The sequence below is a fragment of the Pan troglodytes genome, chromosome 1 (genome assembly GCF_028858775.2).
Source record: "Pan troglodytes isolate AG18354 chromosome 1, NHGRI_mPanTro3-v2.0_pri, whole genome shotgun sequence".
Lineage (NCBI taxonomy): Eukaryota > Metazoa > Chordata > Mammalia > Primates > Hominidae > Pan > Pan troglodytes.
Window position 1 is genome coordinate 682,896 of NC_072398.2, and position 25,381 is coordinate 708,276.

At 37.3% G+C, this 25,381-nt stretch overlaps 1 protein-coding gene across 3 annotated transcripts in view; it reads right to left on the reverse strand.

The window, feature by feature from the left end:
* The window catches only part of OR2T6 (olfactory receptor family 2 subfamily T member 6), a 68,468-nt gene continuing 43,087 nt past the window's right edge, over nucleotides 1-25,381 (reverse strand). The window contains exons 1-3 of one of the 3 annotated variants that reach the window (XM_063789963.1): nucleotides 23,344-23,404; nucleotides 5,343-5,500; nucleotides 1-2,613 (exon numbers count right to left, since the gene is read on the reverse strand). In XM_063789963.1, coding sequence (XP_063646033.1) covers nucleotides 1,672-2,613; nucleotides 5,343-5,456 — 1,056 coding nt within the window. In that variant the 5' untranslated portion in view covers nucleotides 5,457-5,500; nucleotides 23,344-23,404 and the 3' untranslated portion in view covers nucleotides 1-1,671. Of the gene's footprint in view, nucleotides 2,614-5,342; nucleotides 5,501-23,343; nucleotides 23,406-25,381 lie in introns of those variants that run through there. The other 2 variants (XM_063789972.1, XM_016951722.3) reach the window with 2 other exon arrangements.

Here is a 25,381-nt window from a genome sequence, read left to right on the forward strand (position 1 = left end):
TCAATCTTAGAAAAAGACTTTATTTTATATTTCATAGAGCACTTTTCCAACAAGGATAAGATGTGTTGTCTACTAAACAAATTAAAAAATAAAAGACTGTATCCAACCAGATAAGGACTCAAACAAGCACACTCTTCCATGATCAGTTCTCATGGGAGGACTCTGTAACCGTAAAAGAGCAGGCCTTCAGCAGCTCGAAATAGCCATGTTAACTGACACCATCTTGCAGTCACTGGTGATGAAAACTTGACATCTGCTGCTGAAGTCTCTGCCACCTCAGAGACTCTTTCTTGCAAGACTGATGGACCACCCGGCCTGGACCAGGACCGCTTTTCTCTTCTTCTCTCCCCCTGGACTGGTTTGTGATCCTTTCTCCTATCCCTTTTCCTTCTTGTGTTAAATGTTAGTTTGTTTGTTGTGAAATGTTAAACCTATAACATTTACATATTGATTAAGTATACTATTATGTATGGTTTGCAATATTGACTGACTTGTGGAGTGGCTTGAGTCTGTGTGCCCGCAGCACTGACTACCAAGTGAATGAAAAGTATTAAGGAGAGTTGCCCCCTTGGGAACTCTATGTAGCTCATGGTGGCTTTTGTGATTGAAACAGCATCAATAAAATCCTGACATTGTGGAAAGACACAAGCATGTGTGGTCCTGGTTATTTCTAACCTTGCACCGCTCATGACACTAAGTCATTTACAAGGGTTTCCAGTTCTAATTTTCACATGAAAAGCTGGGTATTTCCTTCCCACTTTGCAATGCTATCCAATGCAAAAGCCAGTGCTATAGAGAAGGAAAAATATGATGCTGTCTACTACTTTTTTAAAAGAGAAAAGTTGGTAGAAATAGCTCCAACAACACTAACATCTGCACAGGGATCCCAAAAGTCTAAAAATGCTAGTGAATTGGAGAAGAAGCTGTAAAGTGATTACAGAAACTGCTAGTTAATAGGGCATTTCGTTCTCAACTACCTTTTGCTGTGTCTTCCAATGTAACAGTTAGTTACCATATTAAAAAAATAACATTACAGACTCCCTCCCCCATAAAGATTTAGTCTTGGCATTTCTACAAAACACATGATTCATTTTTTTTCAGCTCCAAATGTAGACAAAGGAGGAGTATTTTCAGTGGTTACTCAAAGAAGAGATATTTGGATTTTCTAAATCTTGGTGTAAGTCTATGGAGATTTTTCTTTTACAGTTTTATGACAGTTTAGTCTCTTCCATATGTCTTTCAAACCTTGGCATCCCTAAACCTTTGATAAGCCAATTGATGGATTGTTTAAACAATATAGTCAAAATCACCAGTTCTTATGGAGCCATTGAAGATGGGCAGAATATGTAATATTAACTCAACATTTTGGGGCATTCATATACACAAACTGCAATCAGAGAAGTGATATGAGAGAAGACTTGGAATCAGTAGAAACAAAAGAAGAATAAACATGAGTGGTGTTTCTAGAACTCTGGCATTATTTGTGTGTGACTGTTACAGCAACTTCCCATTTTTGATGGGGGTACTGTTGATACACCATTTAGCACAGCTGGTATTGGCAGTTCCTGTCAGCATCATCTGTGGTATCCATGATATGACCCCATATATGCCTGAACAGGATGTGGAGGTTTTAGACCATCAGAATTCTTTCCTCATCACACCACATGTCCCCTAACATCTTGCCACAACTCTCTTCAAGGCACCCATCACATCCCTGTTCCTCAGACTGTAGATGAGAGGGTTTAATAAGGGTGTGAGGATGGTATAAAAGGCAGAGAAGACCTTATCTTTGATTGGGGTGTGGTAAGATTGGGGAAGCATATAGGTATACAAGGCAGCCCCATAGAACAATGTCACCACCATCATGTGTGAAGAGCAGGTGGCAAAGGCCTTCTTCCTCCCTTCAGCCGATGTCATCTGATGCACTGTGATGAGAATCCTGGTGTAGGATGCAGTCACCACCGAGAAGGGGATCAGCAGCATTGCAACGCAGCACACGTACATCACTGTTTCATAGGTGGTTCTGTCCCCACAGGCCAGCCTCAGCATGGTGGGTGCCTCACAGAAAAAGTGATTGATTTGGTGAGAGGCACAGAACGGGAGACTCATGGTAATGGGGGTGAGGAGAAAACTGTCCAAAGCCCCACCGAACCAAGAGCTGGCCAGGATCATCCAGCAGACCCGCCAGCTGATGAGGACAGGATAGCGCAGTGGGTTGCAGATGGCCACGTAGCGGTCATAGGCCATGAGCCCCAGCAGGAAGAATTCAGCCCCCATAAAGCCCATGTAGAGAAAGCACTGAGCGGTGCAGGCGATGAAAGAGATGGTCCCCTCGCCCATGAGATAATCTACCAGCATCTTGGGCACAATGGTGGAGATGTATAATGTGTCAATGACGGAGAGGTGGCTGAGGAGGAAGTACATGGGGGTGTGGAGATGAGGGTCTATGTTAATCAGGAAGATCATGACCCCATTAGCTATCATGGCCATGAAGAAGACGGCACAAATGACACTGAAAAAGAATCCTGAGCCTTTATCGTGAGTGAAGAGCCCCATGAGGGTAAAGCCTCTGGTCAAGGTTCCATTGTTTTCATTCATGGTGCTGAGTTTGAACTGGAGGCATAAGAAGAGAAGCAGGGTCAATGAAAATGACAAAAGATAAATCACTTAAACATGTCTGTGTAAACATTATTAGATTAAAATCTTTTATGTAGCTAATATAAAACTTTTTTTGGTGTGGTAGATTTGTAGCTTCCTTTTTCTTGGCTATTTCTTTTTGATGAAGAATAATTTCAACATTAGGACCCCATGGGACGAAGATGAATGAATGTTTGGCAATTGATACTTGGCTTAAGGGAGTTTCATTATGATTGAAGAAAATCTGGGCCCTAGAGAGGATCCTTCATTTGGAGTTGGCTCCATTTACTTAAAATGTGGATACAACTGAAAGACTATTGATCCAATCAATTCAAACAACCCAATAAAATAATTCAATAGGCCATTGGCTCAAATTGGGAATTTCTGTGATAATTTCAAAACCTATTGGTCTCATCCAGAAATAACCATAAATTGTAGACACAACTGAAAACTATGTTGAACTGTAATAAACATGATTACATTATCTGCCTGATCATTGGCCATTCTTATGTGTTCTCTCACCATTTGTCAATTTCTCATCCATTTGCACACTTAATCTTTATTTATGGAGAGAGTACTGTGCAGTGATCTAAGCTCTGGGGATACTGTAGTAAATAAAAAGAATATGAATCATGTGACTTACATTCTAGTTATGAAATAAGCACAGTAAATCAAAAGTGGGAACCATGGTTCCAGGTAATGCAAATAAGGGCTTTGCGGAAAACTTCAACACAGACAATGAAAGATAAAAGAAAATTCATGTGAAGATTTAGGGCTAGGGTGTTCCTACAAAATAAATAGCAAATGTGACATCCCTAAAGCAAAAAGGAGTTTGGGATAGTCAGGAAACAAAAGTCAGTTCAGGAAGAGAATTGCAAGTGATGAAGACAGTGAGATATTAGTGATCAGTTCTTCAAGGTATGCAGGCTGGGGTAAAGAGAACAGAATTATTTTCTAAGTGTTATCAGTAGAATTGAGTTGCAGTTTGTAACATGTAACAGTTTAACTTTAACATGTTCATTATGATCTTTCTGTTTTTTTCTTTTTATCTCTTTGGTACATTTGAGTCATTTTTTGTTTTTGCTTAGTGTTGTATTTTTGTGGGTCTTGAGGGCTTAGACTGGGATAGACCAGGTTGTGCTTTCTGTCCTAATATCCTCCTCATTTCACTCAAAACTTCCTGATTTGGTTGGTCAGTCGTAAGCCTTGGAGATGGTGACTGAATGAAATGCATAAAAGATCTTGTAGGCCAGAGGCAGGAAACCATACACAATCTTAGATAGCTATGGGTGAGGCATTCACATCTTGAATACACGATGAATATAAGAATATCTTTTAAAAGTTTCCTCATCAGGTTTAACACTCTTTGAAATCCAACTTGATTTTTGAATTCTTGGACCCTTCTGTGTGCACTCAGGTGTTACACCAGACAGAGAGGCAGATGATGTAGCAGTAAGTGCACAGAGCCGGCAGCCAGCTTCCAGAACACTGTTTTGGAGTAGGGGGTTGCTCAATTCTGAAATACTTGCACTAAGAATGCTTGTTTGGGGTCCTGGCTTCATCATTTGCAATGTGCCCTAATGCACATTACTTAAAATCTTAGAGCCCGTTTCCTGATCTATAATTAGGATATCACAGGAAACTTACGGGATGTTGTCATGATCAAACGTCATGTAGCATATGCAAAGGACCACAGCTGAGTAAATTCAAATGCTAATCTATGATAAGCTGTTGCGCTTGTGAGAGAATGCTGATAATGAGGACACACAATATCTTGCCGAAGGCAATATTGCATTTCTTAGCTACTGTGTGTATACCACAGGCACAAACAATAGGAGACACACTCTAAAAAGCACGTGTCACCTGTTGAGCACTAGGGGACACACTCTAAAATTATGTGTCACCTGTTGAACACTAACTAGGCAGGGCTGCAGGCTTGTGCATTGTCTTCTGAATTATTTAAAATGATAAAATCTCAGAACATTCTTCCTGATCATGCAAATAATTGCCATTAGAGGAATCTTTTAGCAAAAGATATGGACTCGTAAAAGACTAGTTTCTGGGAAAACTCATTCCAGGAAGAAGACTGTCATTTCCTAAGTTCACTCTCAGATTAAACAATGAGAATCAAGATGTTAGGTAATAGCATTACATGAACAACAGGGCCTAAAAAATAATTTGCAAGTGTCTACATATTCTCCAGGGTGGCCTGTTTCAAACTTCTCAGTACATGCTCACGAAACCACAGAAACGATTCAATTTTTTATCTACACTGAAAATTAAAAATCTTGAGTACTAGAAAAAGATGAACCCTAGCGACTCCTCAGTAGAGAAAAGCCTCTTCGGTTTTGGCCAGCACACGTACAAGGTCTCTCATGGCATGAACCACTCAGAAAAAGGATTGGCTGTGTGTCTCTGTGCCAGATTTTCTCTGCAGCAGGGTCTGCTTCTCTGCTTTCCCCATTCTTACCCTCCCCTAGCCAAGAAATTGTGGAGAAAAAGGGTAGAGTTTTGCAAGTAGACCAACAAAGGAGGTTCTTGAAGGAGTGTTCTCAGCACAGTGAACAGGAGACTTCATTTAGGAAAGTGAGAAATACACAGACACAAGGAAAAATGCTAGCTAACAAGAAATCGAAACCTTTCCTTTCTAAGTTTTTCCTTCTCTTTCAACAAAAATTCAAACATAACTGCACAGTTTTGCTTACTGGTTTAGAAGAGGCTGAGTGGATCAGGTGGTGAGGGGAAAAAGGGGCTGAAGATTTATTCTGTCCACTGTCCACCCAAAATGCAGATCCTCCATCTAATGGGTAGCATCTCATCTAATGAGCTCCTCATGATGACCTGATGAATTAGAAGGAGCTTCCTGCAATGTCAATGGGAGCAGAAACAGACGATAACATTAGGGAGCACTTCAGGAGAGGATGAACACACTCAGGCTAGTGCAGTGCTTTACCCATGACGATAACACTAGGAAACACTTCAGGAGAGGATGAACACACTCAGGCCAGTATGGTGCTTTACTCATGATGATAACACTAGGAAACACTTCAGGAGAGGATGAGCACACTCAGGCTAGTGCAGTGCTTTACCCATGATGATAACACTAGGAAATGCTTCAGGAGAGGATGAACACACTCAGGCTAGTGTGGTGCTTTACTCATGATGATAACACTAGGAAACGCTTCAGGAGAGGATGAACACACTCAGGCTAGTGTGGTGCTTTACCCATGATGATAACACTAGGAAACGCTTCAGGAGAGGATGAACACACTCAGGCCAGTGTGGTGCTTTACTCATGATGATAACACTAGGAAACACTTCAGGAGAGGATGAGCACACTCAGGCTAGTGCAGTGCTTTACCCATGACAATAACATTAGGAAACACTTCAGGAGAGGATGAACACACTCAGGCTAGTGCAGTGCTTTCCCCATGATGATAACACTAGGAAACACATCAGGATAGGATGAGCACACTCAGGCTAGTGCAGTGCTTTACCCATGATGATAACACTAGGAAACACTTCAGGAGAGGGTGAACACACTCAGGCAAGTGCGGTGCTTTACCCATGACAATTAAAAACAATTCCAGGATGAGACGTTACAAGAAAGGCTGCAAAGAAGAGCGCTGAAGACATAAAATTTTGTTAGGGTTGTGGAGGATAAAACTTGAGTAGCTCTCCGGGATGCAGAAAGGCAGATATTAAATGGTAAGAAAGATAGACATGGGCTGGGCACGGTGGCTCACCCCTGTAATCCCAGCATTTTGGGAGGCCGAAGTGGGCGGATCACCTGAGGTCAGGAGTTCAAGACCAGCCTGGCCAACATGGTGAAACCCTGTCTCTACAAAAATTAGCCAGGCATGATGGCGGGTGCCTGTAGTCCCAGCTACTCTGGAGGCTGAGGTGGGAGGATCGCTTGAACCAGGGAGGCAGGGGTTGCAGTGAGCTGAGATTGCACCATTGAACTCCAGCCTGGGCAACAAAGAAAGTCTCCATCTAAAAAAAAAAAAAAAAAAGAAAGAAAGGTAGACATGGAGTATTGGAATTACAAAAGCAAAATATAAATAATCAGTGTTTTAAAAAGAGTGATTTCACAAATAGGAGAGAATTATTAATAAAAATTGAAAAGGAAAACTTGGGAAAGGAACAAAAAGACTCTGTATATGGATGTTTCATTTCATTAATAAATACACTGTGCGTGTCTGGGAAAGTTATTTGAAGTAAAAGCATCTGGCAGCATCTAATAAAAACATAGTTGCATGCAAACAAAACACAAGAAAAGGAAAACACAGTCACCTACACAGGCTAAAATTCACACTGACCACAGGTGTCTTCCTGATAAATTCCAAATAAAAGTGAAAAAATGTCTAAACTGAAGATATACAATGTTTCAGTAAAAAGAGAGAGCTCTGGAGCCAGAATTTCCTTGGGTTTGATCCTTTCTCCACCACCAAATTGTGTGACCACAGATACTGAAATTATTTTTGTATCCGTTTCCCCCATTTGCTCTGTAATAATAGAAAGGGCCCAAGTTTCAAAGTTTACATCATTCACACACATCAGTTTCTTAGACTAGTATCTAGAATGTGCTATCTGTTCAGTAAAACTTATTATCGATATCATTAGATACATTTTAGTTGAGAGTAATGTGTGGCTCAAACAGGAAGACATTCTGAGATAAATTAGCGGGAATAAACAGTAAGATACAGCTGAATATTTTTGTAGATCAAACAAAATTAAGAAAAGGGAAGAAACTGTAATATTACTAACAGTAAACGTTGAATTCAGGTTAAATATATATATATTTAAAAATAATGTAAATATGATTGCCTCATTGCATAGAACTCAAAAGATTCTTATCAACAAAGACATATATATGTAGAAATAGATAGATACATATATATCTACGACATCTAATCTGTAGACACAGATAGACATACCTATCTCTGTCTATACAGAAAACAGGGTCTGAAAATGGAATGCTAATACTATACATGCAAAACAAATTCTATTTAAATAGAATGTAAAATTAAGAAGTACCAGAAAGCAGCTTTCATTCATTTATGTATTTATACATTCAAGTATTTATTGTGATCCAGTATTCACTAGACATTTTTCTAGGAGCAGAAGATACCATTAACAATATTCCCTCTTTCTTGGAACATACAGGGCAAAGGGCTGATAATAAATAAAAACATATACAATTATGAAGAATCTAACATTTTTTCTAAGTAAATGAGCCAGAAAAAAAATACATTTTTTTTTTCTGGAGCCTATGACTCCAACACAGAGGCAACTATAAGAATAAGAACAATTTTGAAAAAGATTAACCAAATCAGTTACTGGTATTAAAATGAGTTAAAAGAATGTTTGTATGTGTGTACATGTGTGTTTGGGTGTGTATTAAAATGGTTTAAAATAATGAAAGAAAAAAAGGCATAACAGCACAGGAAATTAACACGAAGCATATGATGAAATGAGATAGAAACAACTAGGTTAATCATGGCTACGACATCATTCAGAGTAAACATCCGCTTTCAAAGTGTAGATTTACTCTTCAAAGAAAACAAAACAAAATGTACAAAATGGAAAAGAAAACTAAAAAATGCAAAAAGGAATGACATAGTATATATAAACTACAATATAAGGTGATATTATAAATGGAACAAAGAGAACAATTCTGTAATTTGGATTTTAAATGGAAATGTATTATGTGCTTAATATATTCAGTTAGCTTCCATAGGACAATCTCTTTTTTTTTTTTTACTAAAATATATTAGAATTCTAAAATCATAATAATAGGTTCACATCTAAATCAGAGAATTTGAAATACTTTAACGTATGCCTAAAACACTACTTAGACCAAAGGAAGTTCAAACTTTCATTAAATTAAATATATTATGTATGGAAGCCTATAGGATATAGCTAAAGATGTATCCAGACAAAATTTTATAACCTTTAATAATGTAATTCTTATAGAAAAAATATGTGATGTTAATAAAGATTCAACCCAATACATTAGAAAAATATCTGCAAAATACATTTAAATAAGAGAAAGACCATATAAAAGACTTAAATAGATATTAATGGATTTTAAAATAAGCAGACTGAATATTTAAAGTTGATTCTTTAAAACTGAAACAAAATAGACCTATTTCTGGCCATGCTAATGATATTTGAGGGCAGAAAGGATGACACAAAACATCATTAAAAGTAAGAAAAATGATCCAACTACAGATATGAGAAGAGTGATAAAATATTTATAGTATGAGAAGTTATTTTAACATTATATTAATATAGTTTGAAATTTTAATGAAGAAGAAGACGATTTTAAAGTATAGTTTTGTATGAGTGCATGCATACACATAATATGCATATATAGTTATAAGTAGATATAATGCATACACACAAATATAGTCAAAATTCTTAATATGCATATATAATTATAAGTAGATATAATACATACACACATACAGTTAAAATTCTTAATGTGCATATATAATTATAAGTAGATATAATGCATACACACACATATAGGTGGGGGGAGGGACAGCATTAGGAGATATACCCAATGTAAATGACGAGTTAATGGGTGCAGCACACCAACATGGCACATGTATACATATGTAACAAACCTGCACGTTGTGCACTTGTACCCTAGAACTTAAAGTATGATAAAAATAAATCAAAAAAAAGAAAATACCAAAGAAGATCTCTAAATTTAGAACAATTTAAAAGTTTTAATGGAATTCTGCTTTCCCAAAATTCCTAGTTCAGAAAACATCCCATAAAAATCTTCTAAGGACAGAAAATTTAAAAATCTTTGTATACAAAAAAATGGAATTAATTAATCATTTATTTTATAAATATATATAGCCTTCAAAAGACAGAAAACTCTCATAATTATAAACCAAGTTCACATATATAAATATTTCCCAAATGAATATTAATTATTAAACTCAGAAGTACATTAATAACAACACATCTTCAAACCTGTTCATATAAACTCCTTCTTTTCCCATTCTATCCCCCTTCAAAGATTCTTGGTTGTTTGTGAGCTAAAGATCAAGTTTTGATTGTGGTTTGTATGTCCCTAAGTGACCTGGATACTCAGCTCTCTACTCTGCAGCACTCTGTCAATTCCTGGCACCTCTCTCCCAGAAAATAGCCTGACTCAGGAGCTCTCTCTGCCTGGAGCACAATTCTCTCTTCATCTGGTTACTGTAGACCCAGGTCTCAGGTCACTTATACTTCTTGCAGGAATCCCCTATGGTTTTAATAACAATGTCAAATGCCCCAGCATATATGAACAAGTAGTTACTCATAATATCAACAACATATCTACAAAAATATTTCTTTTTCTTTTTCTTTTCCTTTTTGAGACAGGAACTTGCTCTGTTCCTCAGGCTGGAGCACAGTGGCACGATCACTGCTCATTGTAGCCTCAACCTTTTGGGCTCAAGCAATTCTCCTACCTCAGCCTCCTGCGTAGCTGGGACTACAGGCACAGACCACCATATCCAGCTTATGTTTTTGTATTTTTTGTAGAAACAGGGTCTTGCCATGTTGTCCAGGCTGGTCTTGAACTTCTGGCCTGAAGAAATCTTCCTGTCTTGGTCTCCCAAAGTATTGGGATTACAGACATGAGCTACCGCACCCAGACACAAAAAAAATTTCTATATAATAACAATAAAAATGGTAAAATAACTGGTAATATGCTAAACTTTTGGAGAACATTTATAAAACTAAATAATTCAGTATTAATTTAAAAAGCAATAGAAAATTATTCTAGAGGAATTTGTCAAAATGATTATAAATTTGATCTGAAAGGACAAACACATATGAATTGTCTGGGGAAAAACAATGATAAAAATTGACTTTGACCTCTGTAGGACCAGTGTGAAATGTAAAGGATGAGTAACTGAATAGAAAAAACAAGGCTCAACAACTAAACGGAAGAGTATCTGGAAATAAACACTGCTGTCTCCCGCCAAAATACAAAAAACCCACATATGCGCAAATGTTTCACACAAGTAAGATGAGAATTCGGATAACTGGGAAAGGTAGAGTTTATATATATGAAGAAAACAAAATTGCAACTTAGAGGTAAAGAGTAAGACTTTAAAACGCACACTCCAGATCAAGTGGCTCAAAAATTTAAGTACAAGAAATAAATACATTCCTTTATGAAAACTTTTTTATGATGTTTGAGTCTCTTTAATGAAAAGGTATGTTGTTTGTATTCTGAAAAAATGCTAAAGTAATGACAATAAATTAGGATTTTTATTGTGAAGAAGCGGGGAACATCACACACTGCTAGTGTAAGTACAAATTGAAACCATTTTTTTCTGTAAGTGTCTGGCATTTAGCAAACTTAAAAAATCCATCTTTTAGCCACTTTCATCAGTTTATTCTGAGGAAATAAATAGTATGAAGTGGGAATAATATGTGAAGACATTAAATAAATTATTGCCATTGATTGTGAAAATAAACTAGAAACAATCTTAATGATCAACATTAATGGGTTGACTAAATCAAACATTGCTCAATTTACATTATACTCATTGATAATGGTGTAGCTTAGTTGTCTTTTCATGTAAAGATATACATAATGTATTTTTAAGTAGGAAACATAGCACTGCCTATTTACAAACATATATGTGCATAGATAAATTATAATCACGTGTAGTCAGCCTGGAAAGTTTTGGGTTGGGATAGGAAAAAAATGCGCCCAAAGGCAGAAATGAAGCTCAAGGTAGAGCAATCAGGAGATTTTGCTGAACTGAATGGAGATTGAAGAGTCAGGAATACACTTTACCAGAGCATCCGAGAATCTAATTATTTATTTTACTCATCACATACTATGAACTTTGTATTTCATGCCTTTCCAAATAAGATGGACCACACTCGGATGGTTACCAGAGTTTAATGAAGACATCTCGAGTCTTTCTGTGATGCGCTCTGACAGGGGCGAGCCCCATGCTGCCCTTGCCCTCATGACACCTCTTCAACTTGTTTCTACAACTCTCTTTGTTGTTTTTATTTGCTGCATGCTTCTGCCTCCTCAAATATAATATGAGCTCTTTGAGGGTAGAGTCATCCTCTAAATAGTCCTTCTATCAACAGCCATTAGCACAGCCTTGTATGTATTAGGTGGTCTATACATCAATTGATTACTCCTAGAACACTTTATCTTTTCCCATTTCAACCTCATACTAATAATTTGAGAGCACAAATGACAGAAGATTTGCTTTGATATCTTCTATGATATTGCATTGTGACAAGTGGCTAACTTTGAAGACCACTTAAATGCAAATAAAACTGATCTTTGGAAAAGAAAGCAAGCTAATGATGCAGTCCAGAAGGCAATAGGAATATGTAGGCCACTTGGTCCCTTCTAACCTCACAGGAAGTGTTATGCCCGTGCTTTCAACATAGCCTGACTGACAACATCTGACCAACCAACCATCACACGATAGCAAGAATGTTCCTGTCTTTCAGATACTGTCTCTTAGTGTGTCCAAAATGGGTCACAAAAAGCAATCAATAAAATAAGTTCACAAAAGAGTGACTGAATCTATCAAAATGCTATCAGGGTAGTTGACCATTTTTAAACATTTTTTCAAGAAAGTGATGTTTGTTTTAAATAAGTGAGTGGCACTTATGAATAAGAGCTCAACATTTATATACTCATAGACATAAAGATGGCAACAACAGAAAATAGAGACTGCTAGAAGGAAGATAGAGGGGCAAGGATCAAAAACTAACTATTGGGTATATGCTGGGTGCCCGTATGATGGGATCATTTACACCCCAAACCTCACCGTCACAAAATATTACCAGGTAACAAACCTGCACATGTACCACCTGAATCTAAAATAAAAGTTGAAAAAAATTTAAAAATTAAAAAAATTAAATACATACATGAGTGGGTATTTTATAGATGAAACAACAGAAAATGTACAGCCTTCCTCAAGTGTTTCCATGGTTATTGATGCCCAACTGGTGACTCCATTTAATTGTAAAAGTTCCACTTTTCCCTGAAAAATGTATCTTTAAGTGTGCTAAATGAAGAGTTTGACAGTATTCAGGAATAGTTCAACAGTAACCTATGTTTTTAGTTTTGACAACTAGGTTTTTGTCTAGTCTTTCCTTTGTTAGTTCAGTTAAAAGTATTTACCTCTGTACTCCTGGAATATGCTTAATTCATTTCCTTCAATCAAATCTTCTTAAAGTAAACATGCCAATTACTCATACCTCCACCAAAATTCCTACCTTCCAATCCCATTCGATTTAATTATTTTGATCATCTTACCTAATTCCCTGTAACTTAGAAGATATCACATTTGTGAGAACTGAACATGCACAAAATATCTGAATTATCTTAAATGAGTGAACTTCCCTATTTGTTTTTCTCCTACTCACACACATTATCTAAGAGAGCCAAATGGCTTTCTTACTGTGAGTATGGAGATATAAGTTGATGATAGTGGATCACTTACAGGTATAATATATCCAGAGAGAGGAATATGAGGTAAAGACAAAATTGTTTACAAACAACTTCACAAGAGGTGAGACCTTAGAAACAAGAGATAAAAGGGAACCTTCTTGATCTTCTTGTTTTCTGTCTTCATATTAGTGTCTTTCCTTGAAAAGATGAGAGGAGATCCAGGTTAACAGGCAAAAGCTTCAAAAAAAAAGAGAGTGCCAGTTAGAGGTATTTGAAGATGACCACTTAACTGAAGGCATGGATGTCACACTTCAGCACAGTGCACACAGCTCCAGGAACCAAAGAGGGAAGAGTTTAAGTAATCTAGTATGTGACATCATAAACATCCTGAGATTTCTCATGGAGAAAACTCCTTCTAATAATCCAGAAGGAATATCAACTAAACTGGTTCTGATGGGTACTGAAAACTGTACTCAAAACATGTAAGTGGCAAGCAGAGAATGTGTTCCACAACAAATGCCTGGGCTGCCTCCTCTGCAGTTTGTTTGTTTGTTTTGTTTTTAATTAACAGCTTGAGAACAGCTGTTTAATGCATGTTTCATCACAAAACTCTGTTATTTGTTTCCCTAGAGGGCAAATGAGTAATATTGGAAAAATACCCAAGGAAGAGAAGAGAAGTTTTTTATGTGGTCATTTAATTTCTCACTTTAACAATAGTCATGATCTAATCTTTTCATTTTTCTCTTGCATTAAGCAGCTTCCCAATAAACATCACTCATTTACTAAATGTCACTAAGAAAAACTTTTAATTGCCAATTCAGTAAAGGTACCAAACAATCTGTTAAGAAAATATATCAGGCAGGCTCTTGATGAACAGGTTAGTGTAAAAATCCAACTTACGGAAACTATTGCTACAAAACCCTTTTGAACACATGATAAGAGATGAAGTTGATGAAAATCACTTTATACTCGATGGGTGGTTCTCATTCTCCTGAGCTCAGGCGACCTGCCTGCCTCGGCCCCCGAAACTGCTGGCATTATAGGCGTGAGCCACTGTGCCCGGCCTGGTTGCATTCTCTTGATGCATAAGGTGTACGGTTATGAATCATTTTTGTTTAGTCTTCTCATAGTAATATATATGAATGTAAATTATATTGTATTACCGATGTATCAACTTTAAATGATAAATCTATGCCTGGTTTAAAAGATGAAATTGACACGTGCATATGTGCTGTTTTCCAACATTCTATTTTTTTGCCTGCTAAGTTTTGTTAGTTATATTTTGCTACTTATCTTGTGACACATCATAACATACACATTCAATTTTTAACTGTAGAGATATCAACTGGGCTTTAAATGTGTTTAATCATAAAACCTAAAGAAAACAAAACAGCATGTAAAATAGTTTGTGTCAATGTTAGTTCCAAGAAAAGGAAACAATGTGACTTAAAGGTTTAATGGATTCTTGACTCTTTTCTATTTCAGATTGCCTCTCTCTGCGCCTTTCACCATCCACCTCAGATTTCCTTATTCATATACATGGCAACTTCTATTAGTTTTTTTTAAGGGATACTACTCATGTGAAAATGCCTACGTCTTAGTTTTAGCACATACACACATATATATAAATGTAACAAATATTTATATGTACATAAATATATATTTATGTGTGTGTGTATATAGAGAAAGAGAGAATATGAGTTGTAAAGTAAAAAATGCAAACATAGACAATGACAATATTAGGTAGCCATAACTGGAAACACTTTATATGTACAAAAGACAATCATGACAGGCATAATAAGCTCAGTTATGTTATTTTAAAGGAATCAAAATTTGGAAGGAGGAGGAACAAGACGGCAGAATAGAAGGCTCCCCCAATTGTTCCCACTGCAAGGACACCAATTTAATAACTGCCTACACACAAAAAGCACCTTTATACAAACAAAAATCAGGTGAGCACTCACTGTACCTGACCTTAACTTTATATTGCTGAAAGAAGCACTGAAGAGATAGAAAAACAATTGTGAATTGCAAATGCACCCTTGCCTCATCCCCCAGCAGCATCAGCATGGTGCAGAGAGCAATTCTGTGCTCTGGGGAGAGGGAGAGCACAGCAATCGTGAGGCATTGAACTCAGCGCTGCTCTGCTGGAGCAGAAAACAAAGCTGGACCAAACTCAGCTGATGCCCATCCATGGAGGGAGCATTTAGACTAGCCTGAGGGCAGCTGATGCCCATCCATGGAGGGAGCATTTAGACTAGCCCGAGGGCAATTACCAATCCCAGCCGTCTGAACTTGAGTTCCTGCAAGCCTTTCCACCATAGACTAAAGTGCTCTGGGGCCTTAAAAGAAACATGAGAAAAAGAAACCAGGCCACAATGACCACAACTCCTAAATGAGTCCAAGCGCTGACCTGGCCCAGAGCCTGTGGACTATGGGGGGACACAACCTACTGAGACACCAGCCAGAGCAAGTAAGGGGGTGCTGGAACCCCTCCCCTAGCCCCAGGCTGCACAGTTTGTGGCTCCAAAAAAACCCCTTCCCTCCACTTGAGAAGATAAGAAAGAGTGAGGACTTTTTCTTGCATCTTGGAATCAGCTCAGCCACAGCAGGAGAGGGCACCAATCAGAATCATCAGAAATCACTACAACTAATCAGTACCACTGTGCCAAAGCTTTGAGAATTTCATCATTGATCTAATCATTGCCCCACCCCCTAGCTCCAGGCCCTAGATTGTGGACATTTCTAGACACTCCTTGGGCCAAAAGGGAACCTGTTATTATGAAGGGAAGAACCCAATCCTGGAAGCATTCATCACCTGCTAACTGAAGGGCCCTTGAGCCCTGAATAACCAGCAGTGATACCCAGGTACCACGTTGAGGACCTTAGGTGAGCCTCTGAGATTACTGGCTCACAGATGAGACTCAGCACATTCCCACATGTGGTGGCTATGGGGTGAAACTCCTTCTGCTTTAAAAAAAAAAAAGTGGAGGAAAGAGTAGACGGGACTTCGTCTTGGACTTTAGGTATTAGCAAGACCTTAGGAGGGTAGAGCGCCAAGTGGGCTCTTGGTTTCCTCAATTCTCGGACTTGGCTCTTGGGCAGCATTTCTGGTCCTGTCCTGGGCCAGAGGGGAGCCCACTGTCCTGAAGGATGAGTCCCAAGCCAAGGAGCCTTCCCCACAAGCTGACTGAAGAGCCCTTGGGCCTTGAAGGAACATCAGCAGTAGACTGGCAACATTTCCCATGGGCATGTGCTGGCCATGGCCATAGGGTGAGGCTCCTCTGCTTTTGAAAGGGGAGGGGAGAGTGGGAAAGACAGTATCTTGTGGTTTGAGTGCCAGCTCAGCTGCAATACAACAGAATATCGGGTAGATTTCTAAGGTTTTTTACTTTTGTCCCTGACTCCCAGATGTCACCTCTGGACCTTCCTGGGGCCTACGGGACCTTGATACCCTGAAGAGAAAGATACAGGCCTGGCTGGCTTTGTCACCTGCTGATTTTAGAGCTGCAGTGCCCTGAGCAAACATGAGTGGTAGTCAGGAAGTGGTTACAGCAGGCCGTGGCTGAGATTCAGTGTTGTGCTAGCTGCAGGCCTGAACCAGGGCACTTTTAGTGGTGGTTGCCACGGTGGTGCTTGTATAACTCCACTCTTATCTCCAAGTGGCTCAGAACACAGACAAAGATTTCGTTTGTTTGGGAGAAAGTAAGGGAAGAGAACAAGAATCTTTGTCTGGTAATGTGTAGAATTCATCCAGATCTTGTTCAAGAATATCAAGGTGGTACCTCAATGAGTCTCAAGAACTACAGCATTACTGGGCTTGGTGTGCCCCCTAAGGTAGACACAGCTTAGATCACAACACACATGTACTTTTGAATATCTTGAATGCCTTCCCAAGTAGGATGTGTACAAAAAGCCCAGATAGTGAAGACTACAATAAATACGTAACTCTTCAATGCCCAGACACTAAACATCTACTATCATCAACACCATTCAAAAAAACATGACCTTACCAAATAAACTAAATAGCCAACAGGGAACAATCCTGGAGAAACAGAGATATGTGACCTTTCAGACAGGGAATTCAAAGTAGCTGTTTTGAGGAAACTCAGGGAAATCCAAGCTAACACAGAGAGGGCATTCAGAAGTCTATCAGGTAAATTTAACAAAGAGATTGAAATCATTAAAAAGAATCAAGCAGAAATTCTAGAGCTAGAGAATACAATTGGCATGCAATACATTAGAAAGATCACTCATCATGACCAAGTGGGATTTATCCCTGAGATGCAAGGATGGTTCAACATAGGCAAATTTATCAATGTGATGAATCATATTAACAGATGAAGGATAAAAGCCATATGATCATTTAAATTGATGTTAAAAAAAGCACTTGATAAAATGCAACATCGCTTCATGATAAAAACCATTTAAAAACTGAAGATACAAGGAGCATAACTCAACATAATAAAAGCTATATATGACAGACACACAGCTAGTATACTGAATGGGGAAAAACTAAAACCCTTTCCTCTAAGATCTAGATTATGACAAAGATGTCCACTTTCTCTACTATTATTCAATATAGCACTGGAAGTCTTAGCTGGAGCAATTAGACAAGAGAATGAAATAAAGGGTATCCAAATTGGAATGGAAAAAGTAAAATTATTCTTGTTTGTGGATGATATCACCTTATATTTGGAAAAACCTAAAGACGTCACCAAAACCTCTTGGAACTGATGAACAAATTCAGTAAAGTTGCAGGATACAAAATTAACATTTAAAAGTCGGAAGCATTTCTATCTGCCAACAGTGAACGATATGAAAAAATGTAATCTCATTTATCATAGCCATGAATAACATTAAATACCCAGGTATTAACTTAACCTCAGAAGTGAAAGATCTCTATAATAAAAACTATAAAACACTGATAAAACAAATTGAAGAGGAAACAAAAAAATGGAAAGATATTCCACGTTCATGAATGGGAAAAATAAATATTCTTAAAATGTCCATACTATTTAAGCAGTATACAGATTCAATGCAGTCCCTATCAATATACCAATGACATTTTTTACAGAAATGGAAAAAACAATCCTAAAATTTATAGCAACCCATAAAAGACCCTGAATAGACAAAACTATCTTTAGCAAAACCAAAACTAGAGGAATCACATTAATTGACTTCAAATTATACTACAGAACTATATAACCAAAATAGCAGGATACTGGCACAAAAACAGACACATAGACCAATGGAACAGCATGAAGACCCAAAAAGCAAATCCACACACCTACAGTGAACTCATTTGCAATCAAAGATGCCAAGTACATACATTGGGGAAAAGACAGTCTCTTCTATAAATGTGCTGGGAAAACTGGATATTCACATGCAGAAGAATGAAACTACACCCCTATCTCTTGCCATATACAAAAATCAAATCAAAATGGATTAAAGAGTTAAATCTAAGACCTCAAATTATGAAACTACTACAAGAAAACATTGGGAAAAGTCTCCAGGACATTGGTCTGGGCAAAGATTTCTTAAGTAATACCCTACAAGCACAGACAACAGTGCAAAAACGGACAAATAGGATCCCATCAAGTTAAAAAGCTTCTGCACAGCAAAGGAAACTATCAATCAATGAAATGAATAGACAATCCACAGAATGGGAGGAAATATTTGCAAACTACCCATCTGACAAGGGATTAATAACCAGAGTATATAAGGAGCTCAAACAACTGTCTAGAAAAGAAATCTAGTAATATAATTATAAAATGGGCAAAAGATCTGAATGCACATTTCTCCAAAGAAGACATACGAATTGCAAACATGCATAGAAAAGGGTGCTAAACATCATTGATTATAAAAGAAATGCAAATCAAAACTATAATGAGATATAATCTCACCCCAGTTAAAATGGCTTATATCCAAAAGGCAACAACAAATGCTGGCAAGGATGTGGAGAAAAGAAAACCACTGTACACTCTTGGTGAGAATGTAAATTAGTATAACCACTTTGAAGAATGATCTGGAGGTTCCTCAAGAAACTAAAAACAGAGCCATTATATGATCCATCGATCCCCCTGGATATACCCAAAATAAAGGAAAAGAGTATCAAAGAGATATCTGCACTCCTATGTTTGTTGTGGCACTTTTCACAATAGCCAAGATTTTGAAGAAACCTAAGTATCCATCAACAGATAAATGGATAAAGAAAATGTGGTACTTATACACAATGGATTACTATTCAGCTATAAAAAATAATGAGATCCTTTAATTTGCAACAACACGGATGGAACTGGAGGTCACTATGTTAAGTGAAGTAAGCCAGGCACAGAAAGATACGCATTGCATGTTCTCACTTATTTCTGAGATCTAAAAGGAGAATTAATTTATTTCGGGAAAGGAAGAACGGTTTCTTGTTCTGTTTAATAAACCTTGACATTGAGATGCACTCAAGAGCCTGGGGTAGAAGTGGAGAAATGACCCACACTACCTCTGCCCTTCTAAAGCCTAGAGCAGGCAGATCAGGTCACTCCAGGTGAAAGAACACTCAGGAGTGGATGGAGCAGGCAATGTGCCCTTTAAGAGGAGCAGGGCAGAAGTCTTCAAGGAATGATAAAATCATTGCCCAAAAGTTATAAATTTCCTGTACAATATAAAATGTTCTCAGCCACATAAGAAAACTCAAGAGAATTCTACAAAGTTTGAAATATGCAGTCCATATCCCTAAGCCATATTGAATTAAACCAAGAAAACAACTTAACAAAAATATATACATTAATGACCACAGTTATGATCAATAATTACAGCAATAGGCCAGACGCCATGGCTCATGCCTGTAATCCTAACACTTTGGGGGGCCGAAGTGGGTGGATCACTTCAGACCGGGAGTTCAAGACCAGCCTGGCCAACATAGGAAAACTCCATCTCTACTAAAAATACAAGAAATTAGCTGGGTGTGGTGGCCCACGCCTGTAATCCCAGCTAGTCTGAAAACTGATGGATGAGAATCTCTTGAAGCCAGGATGTGGAGGTTGTCTCCAGCCTAGGGGACAGAGCAAGACCCTGTTAAAAAAAAATTACAGCAATGTCCAGATGCACAGTTTCCTTGTACAGTCTCTCTAGTTCAAGAAAATTGTATTAGCGTTCATGTATTCTGATTTGAAACTTGTATTTAAATTCATTTCACTTATGTTTTACAAATGATTTTTTTTATTTTTATTTTGAGACAGAGTCTCACTCTGTTGCCCAGGCTGAAATGTGGTGGTGTGATTCATGGCTCACTACACCCTCAACCTTCTGGGCTCAACTGATCCTCCCATATCAGCCTCACAAGTAGCTTGGACTATAGATACCTGCTACCATGCCAGGATAATTGTTTTATTTTTTGTAGAGATGGGGTCTCAGTATGTTGCCCAGGCTAGTCTTGAACTCCTGGACTTAAGCAATACTTCCACCTCCGCCTCCCAGAGTGTTGGGATTACAGGTGTGATCCACCATGCCTGGCCCCAAATGATTTTGATTTCCCTTTTCCCCTATGTTAGTTTACTTCATTGTCCTGATTCTTCTATGTAATTTTTATCCCACTAGCCGTTCCCTAAATTTTTCTTTTCAATATTAAATGATGTTTTCAAAATATAAATTTCACTGTTAAGTATTTTGAACAAATCTTATTTATGACTTCATGGTAGACATTTACTTAATACAATTTTTCCTATTTCCCTCCCACCTCCATAAGGCAGGGAGTGATCTTTCACTTGGTGAGGACCCTGCAAGACCAATTCTCATTCGTTTTAAAAACACATTTGTCTCTTGGTATTCATTGTGGGGTTTGGTTCCAGGACACCTTGTAGGTACCAAAACCTGAGGATGCTTAAGTGCCTTATATAAAATGCTGCGGTATGTGCATGTAAGCTATGCACATCCTCTCACATACTTTAAATCATCTTTAGATTACTTATTATACCTCACGCAAGGTCTATATATCACTTCATTGGGATTGATTCAACATAGTGCTCAGAACATGGCAAGTTTTGCTTTTTGGAACTTCAGAACATTTTTTTCTGAATATTTTTTATCTGCAGTTGATTGAATCCACAGATGCAGAACTCGGATAAAGAGGGCTGACTGTATTTACTAAAAGCTTTTGTAATTCATCTCTGCTTACTCTACCACTGAAGTAATTCATTCTCAACATATCTTTTGTGAAACTCATTAATCAGTATCTGTGGAATGGGAATAACCATAGCTATTAGAATGTGTACCTTCTACACCCGGTAGCTCTGTCACCATCATGGAGCTGTTTGTTTACTGCAGTTACATGTCTCCTGTCACACTGGAATGCTCATTGTTCTTTTTCCTTCCTTTACCGAAATATAATTGCAAAATTAAATAAATATGTTTTGAAACAATTAAGCCTAAATTGAACAAATTATTCTGAAAAACAAAATAAAAGATAAGTTTTATAAAAATTGAGTAAAATGTGGATGGTAACAACATTTTTTAAAATTATCAAACAGGCCAGGCATGGTGGCTCATGCCTGTCATCCCAGTACTTTGGAAGGCCAAAGTGGGCGGATCACCTGAGGTCAGGAGTTTGAGACCAGCCTGGCCAAAATGGTGAAACCCAATCTCTACTAAAAATACAAAAAATTAGCCAGGCATTGTGGCAGGCACCTGTAATCCCAGCTAGTGAGGGGGGTGAGGCAGGAGAATCGCTTGAACCCAGGAGGTGGAGGTTGCAGTGAGCCGAGATTGTGCCATTGCATTCCAGCCTGGGCAACAAGAGTGAAACTCTAAAAAAAAAATTTTTTTTAATTATCATACAGTTCTATTATAATAGGAACTCTGAATGATTTTTAAACATTTTTGAATTTACAGGTCACATTTTAAAACTGTAAATCATTTGACTATTTATTTTCATGCATAAGAGCTAATGAAAATTTTCTGTGAAAGGAAACCGACTCTAAATAAAATGTATGATTATTTTTCACACACACACACACACACACTGCCCTGTGGAAATATTTTGAAGCACATTTAAAATGTTATTTCATAAAAATAAAATTTAGAAATAAGGAGGACTTAGAACTAATAAAATAAATTATAAACTTACCCTATCAAAAATGAGCTAAAATTATTCTCAAATGAACACACATGCTTTTCAAAGCTTTTTTAAATCAACAATGCAAATATGTTGGGAACAGACAACCAAAAAATTTTTTTAAGTCAAACAAAGACAATTTGGTAAATCTGAAAGCAAGAGGCTGAAATACAGCTTTAGACAGGGTATTTTCTCCCAGCCAAAACTGAAACTTAAAATCATGTTTTAAAATAAACACTGAAAGAGTCAAAGCATCAACCAAGAACTGACCAGGCCCATTATGTTACATGTTTTTAGAGAAGTTGTCTTCTTGGAATAAGTTGAAAAATTATTGTGAATTATTTGGAAATACTATTTCTCAAGATTTTGCCTAGTTCCATGGGATAACCCTATGTGAAAATAAATTTCTCTCATAGTCTGCCAAACAAACAGTGACACTTAAAAATAATTTATTCAAGTGAACTTCATGCAATGTAAAATTAACCATTTTAAAGTGAACAATTCAGTGGTATCTTATACATTCACAATATTGGGCAACAACAACCTCTACTTCCAAAACATCTCCACGATCCCAAGCTGTAAAACCCCTTACTCATTAAGCAGTAATAAGTGTTGGTGAGAATATGGAGAAATTAAGACTCGTGCATTGCTGGTGGAAATGCAAAATGGTTCAGCCATAGTTGAAAACAGTTTGACAGCTTTTCAAAACACAAAGTATAGAATTATTATATTACCCTGCTATTCCACTCCTAGTTATATACATAAAAAGTACCACTTTTAAATTAATACTCTGATATTCAACCCAATAGATATACATTTATAGAAATTATACATTAACAACAGTTAGCAATTGTAACAGTAAGTTAAAATATGTACATGAATTATTTTCAGAGTAAATGCAAGTTAACATTTTGCAGTCACCAGATAGAAAGAACTAGTTATATAAAATTGATTTTTAAAAAATCTGAGCAGCAACTGACTCATCAGCAAATTTGTGGGAAGCTGAAAGACAGAAACTTTTCAACTATTGACAAGGAGTGTAACTCAAGAAGTTGATATACAACAAGGTGTCAAGAGAAATATAATTACAGGTGTGCAAGAAAGAATAAATCCATCAAATAAAGAAGAAAAGAAACTGGAGAGCACAAACCTTTGTCATCTGTGTATACCATATAGATGGTCTGTATATGTGTATGCTATTTCCAAAGAGCAAATGTCTTCAAGTTACAAGCACAAAAGAACTTTGAGGTTTCATTCAAATGCCTGTTCAAGCTATGAGGTTTTTTCAACCTTCCTAGACTTTCAAATGACCTCCCAGCACATTCAGTCCAGAATCAGTCATTACTAACATGCCTAGATCCTACTCACAGCTAGAGCTCTCAGTCAAGGTAAAGCCTCGGGGCCTCACCTGTTCTGCCTGTATCAGGTCAAGGAGTTGGCCCCAAGAGTGGGGAGACAGGACCCAGCATCCTCTGCCTCCCCCAGCTCATGCATTCTTCACTTCAGCCCACTGTACCCTCAAAGTTGGAGGTGGGAGGGAGGGAAGTTGTCTCCATGTCCTCACCAACACTTGTTATCTTTTGTCTTTTTGATAATAGCCATTCTAACAAGAGTGAAGTGATATCTCATTGTGGTTTTGTTTTGTGTTTCCCTGATGATTAGTGATAATAAGCATTATTTTTCATATACCTGTTGGCCATCTGTCTGTCTTCTTTCCAGAAATGTCTATTCAGGTCTTATGCCCATTTTTAAGTTGTGTTATTTATTTTCTTACTATTGAGGTTTTTGAGTTCCTGATATATTTTTTCTACTAATCACTTATCAGATAATATAGTTTACAAATACTTTATCTGATTCTGTGGGTTGTCTCTTCACTCTATTGGTTGTTTCCTTTACTGTGCAGAACCTTTTTAGTTTTGCATAATCTGATTTGTTTATTTGTGCTTTTGTTCCATGGGAGTTTGAGTTTATATCCAGAAAAACATTGCCCAAACCAATGTCACAGAGCTTTTCCCTATATTTTCTTCTAGCAGCTTTACAGTTTCGGGTCTTATATCCAAGTTTAATTCATTTTGAATTGATTTTTGTATATGGTGTGAGAAAAGGGTTCAATTTTGTTCTTTTGCGTGTGGATATCTAATTTTTCCAGTATCATTTGTTGAAGGAACAGTCTTTCCTCAGGTGTGTTTTTGGCACATTTGTCAAAAATCAATTGACTATAAATGTGTGGGTTTATTTCTCAGCTCTAAATCCTGTTCCACTGGTCAATGTGCCTTTTGTAATGCGTGTACCATGCTGTTTTGAGTGTCGTAGCTTTGTAATATATTTAGAAAAAAAGTAGTGTGATGCTCCCCTTTTGTTCTTACTGTTCATATAAATCATTTTTTTCTCCAGTTCTGTGAAAAATGACATTGAAATTTGACAGGAATGTCATTAAATGTGTAGACCCCTTTGGGTAACATGAAAAATTTAACATATTAATTCTTCCAATCCATGAATATGGGATAGTTTTCATTTATTGGTGTCTTCTTTAATTTCCTACATCAATGTTTTATGCTTTTCAGTGTAGATATTTAACCCTTTTGGTTAAATTTATCCCAAAGTTTTTGTTTGTTTGATTTGACACTATTATAAATAAAATTGTTTTTAAATTTCTTTTTCAGGTATTTTGTTGTTAGTGCATAGAGAAATTATTGATGTATGTTGATTTTGATTTCTGCAACTTTATGTGAAGTCTTTCAATTGTTCTAACAGAGCTTTTGTGGAGATTTTAAGTTTTACATGTTTAGGATCATATTGTCAAGAGGAAAGCAGAATCTGTAAATCTGAAGGCACTTGATTCTTCACAAGCTGGACACAGGCAATTGGAAAATGATACATCTGCAACTAGGTCTGTAATTATAATCCAATTGGTTTGACAAAGTCTCACATCCCTGCATACCCCAAACATTTCCTCTCCCTAAGTCCCTCCTGGTGGTAAGGTACACATCGTTCCACTCAGATCATGCAGTTCACCATCCTCACTCACGTGGTCTGCCTTCCACCAGGTTTGCACTTCTCCAATCTATTGTCACCAAAGTAATATTTCTGAAATGCAAGACTGATCATTTTCTACTGTTTGTAGACATCTGGGTCACAGAAAGCAAGGAATTATTCCACAAAACAAAACAGGAAACAAGGCACGATTA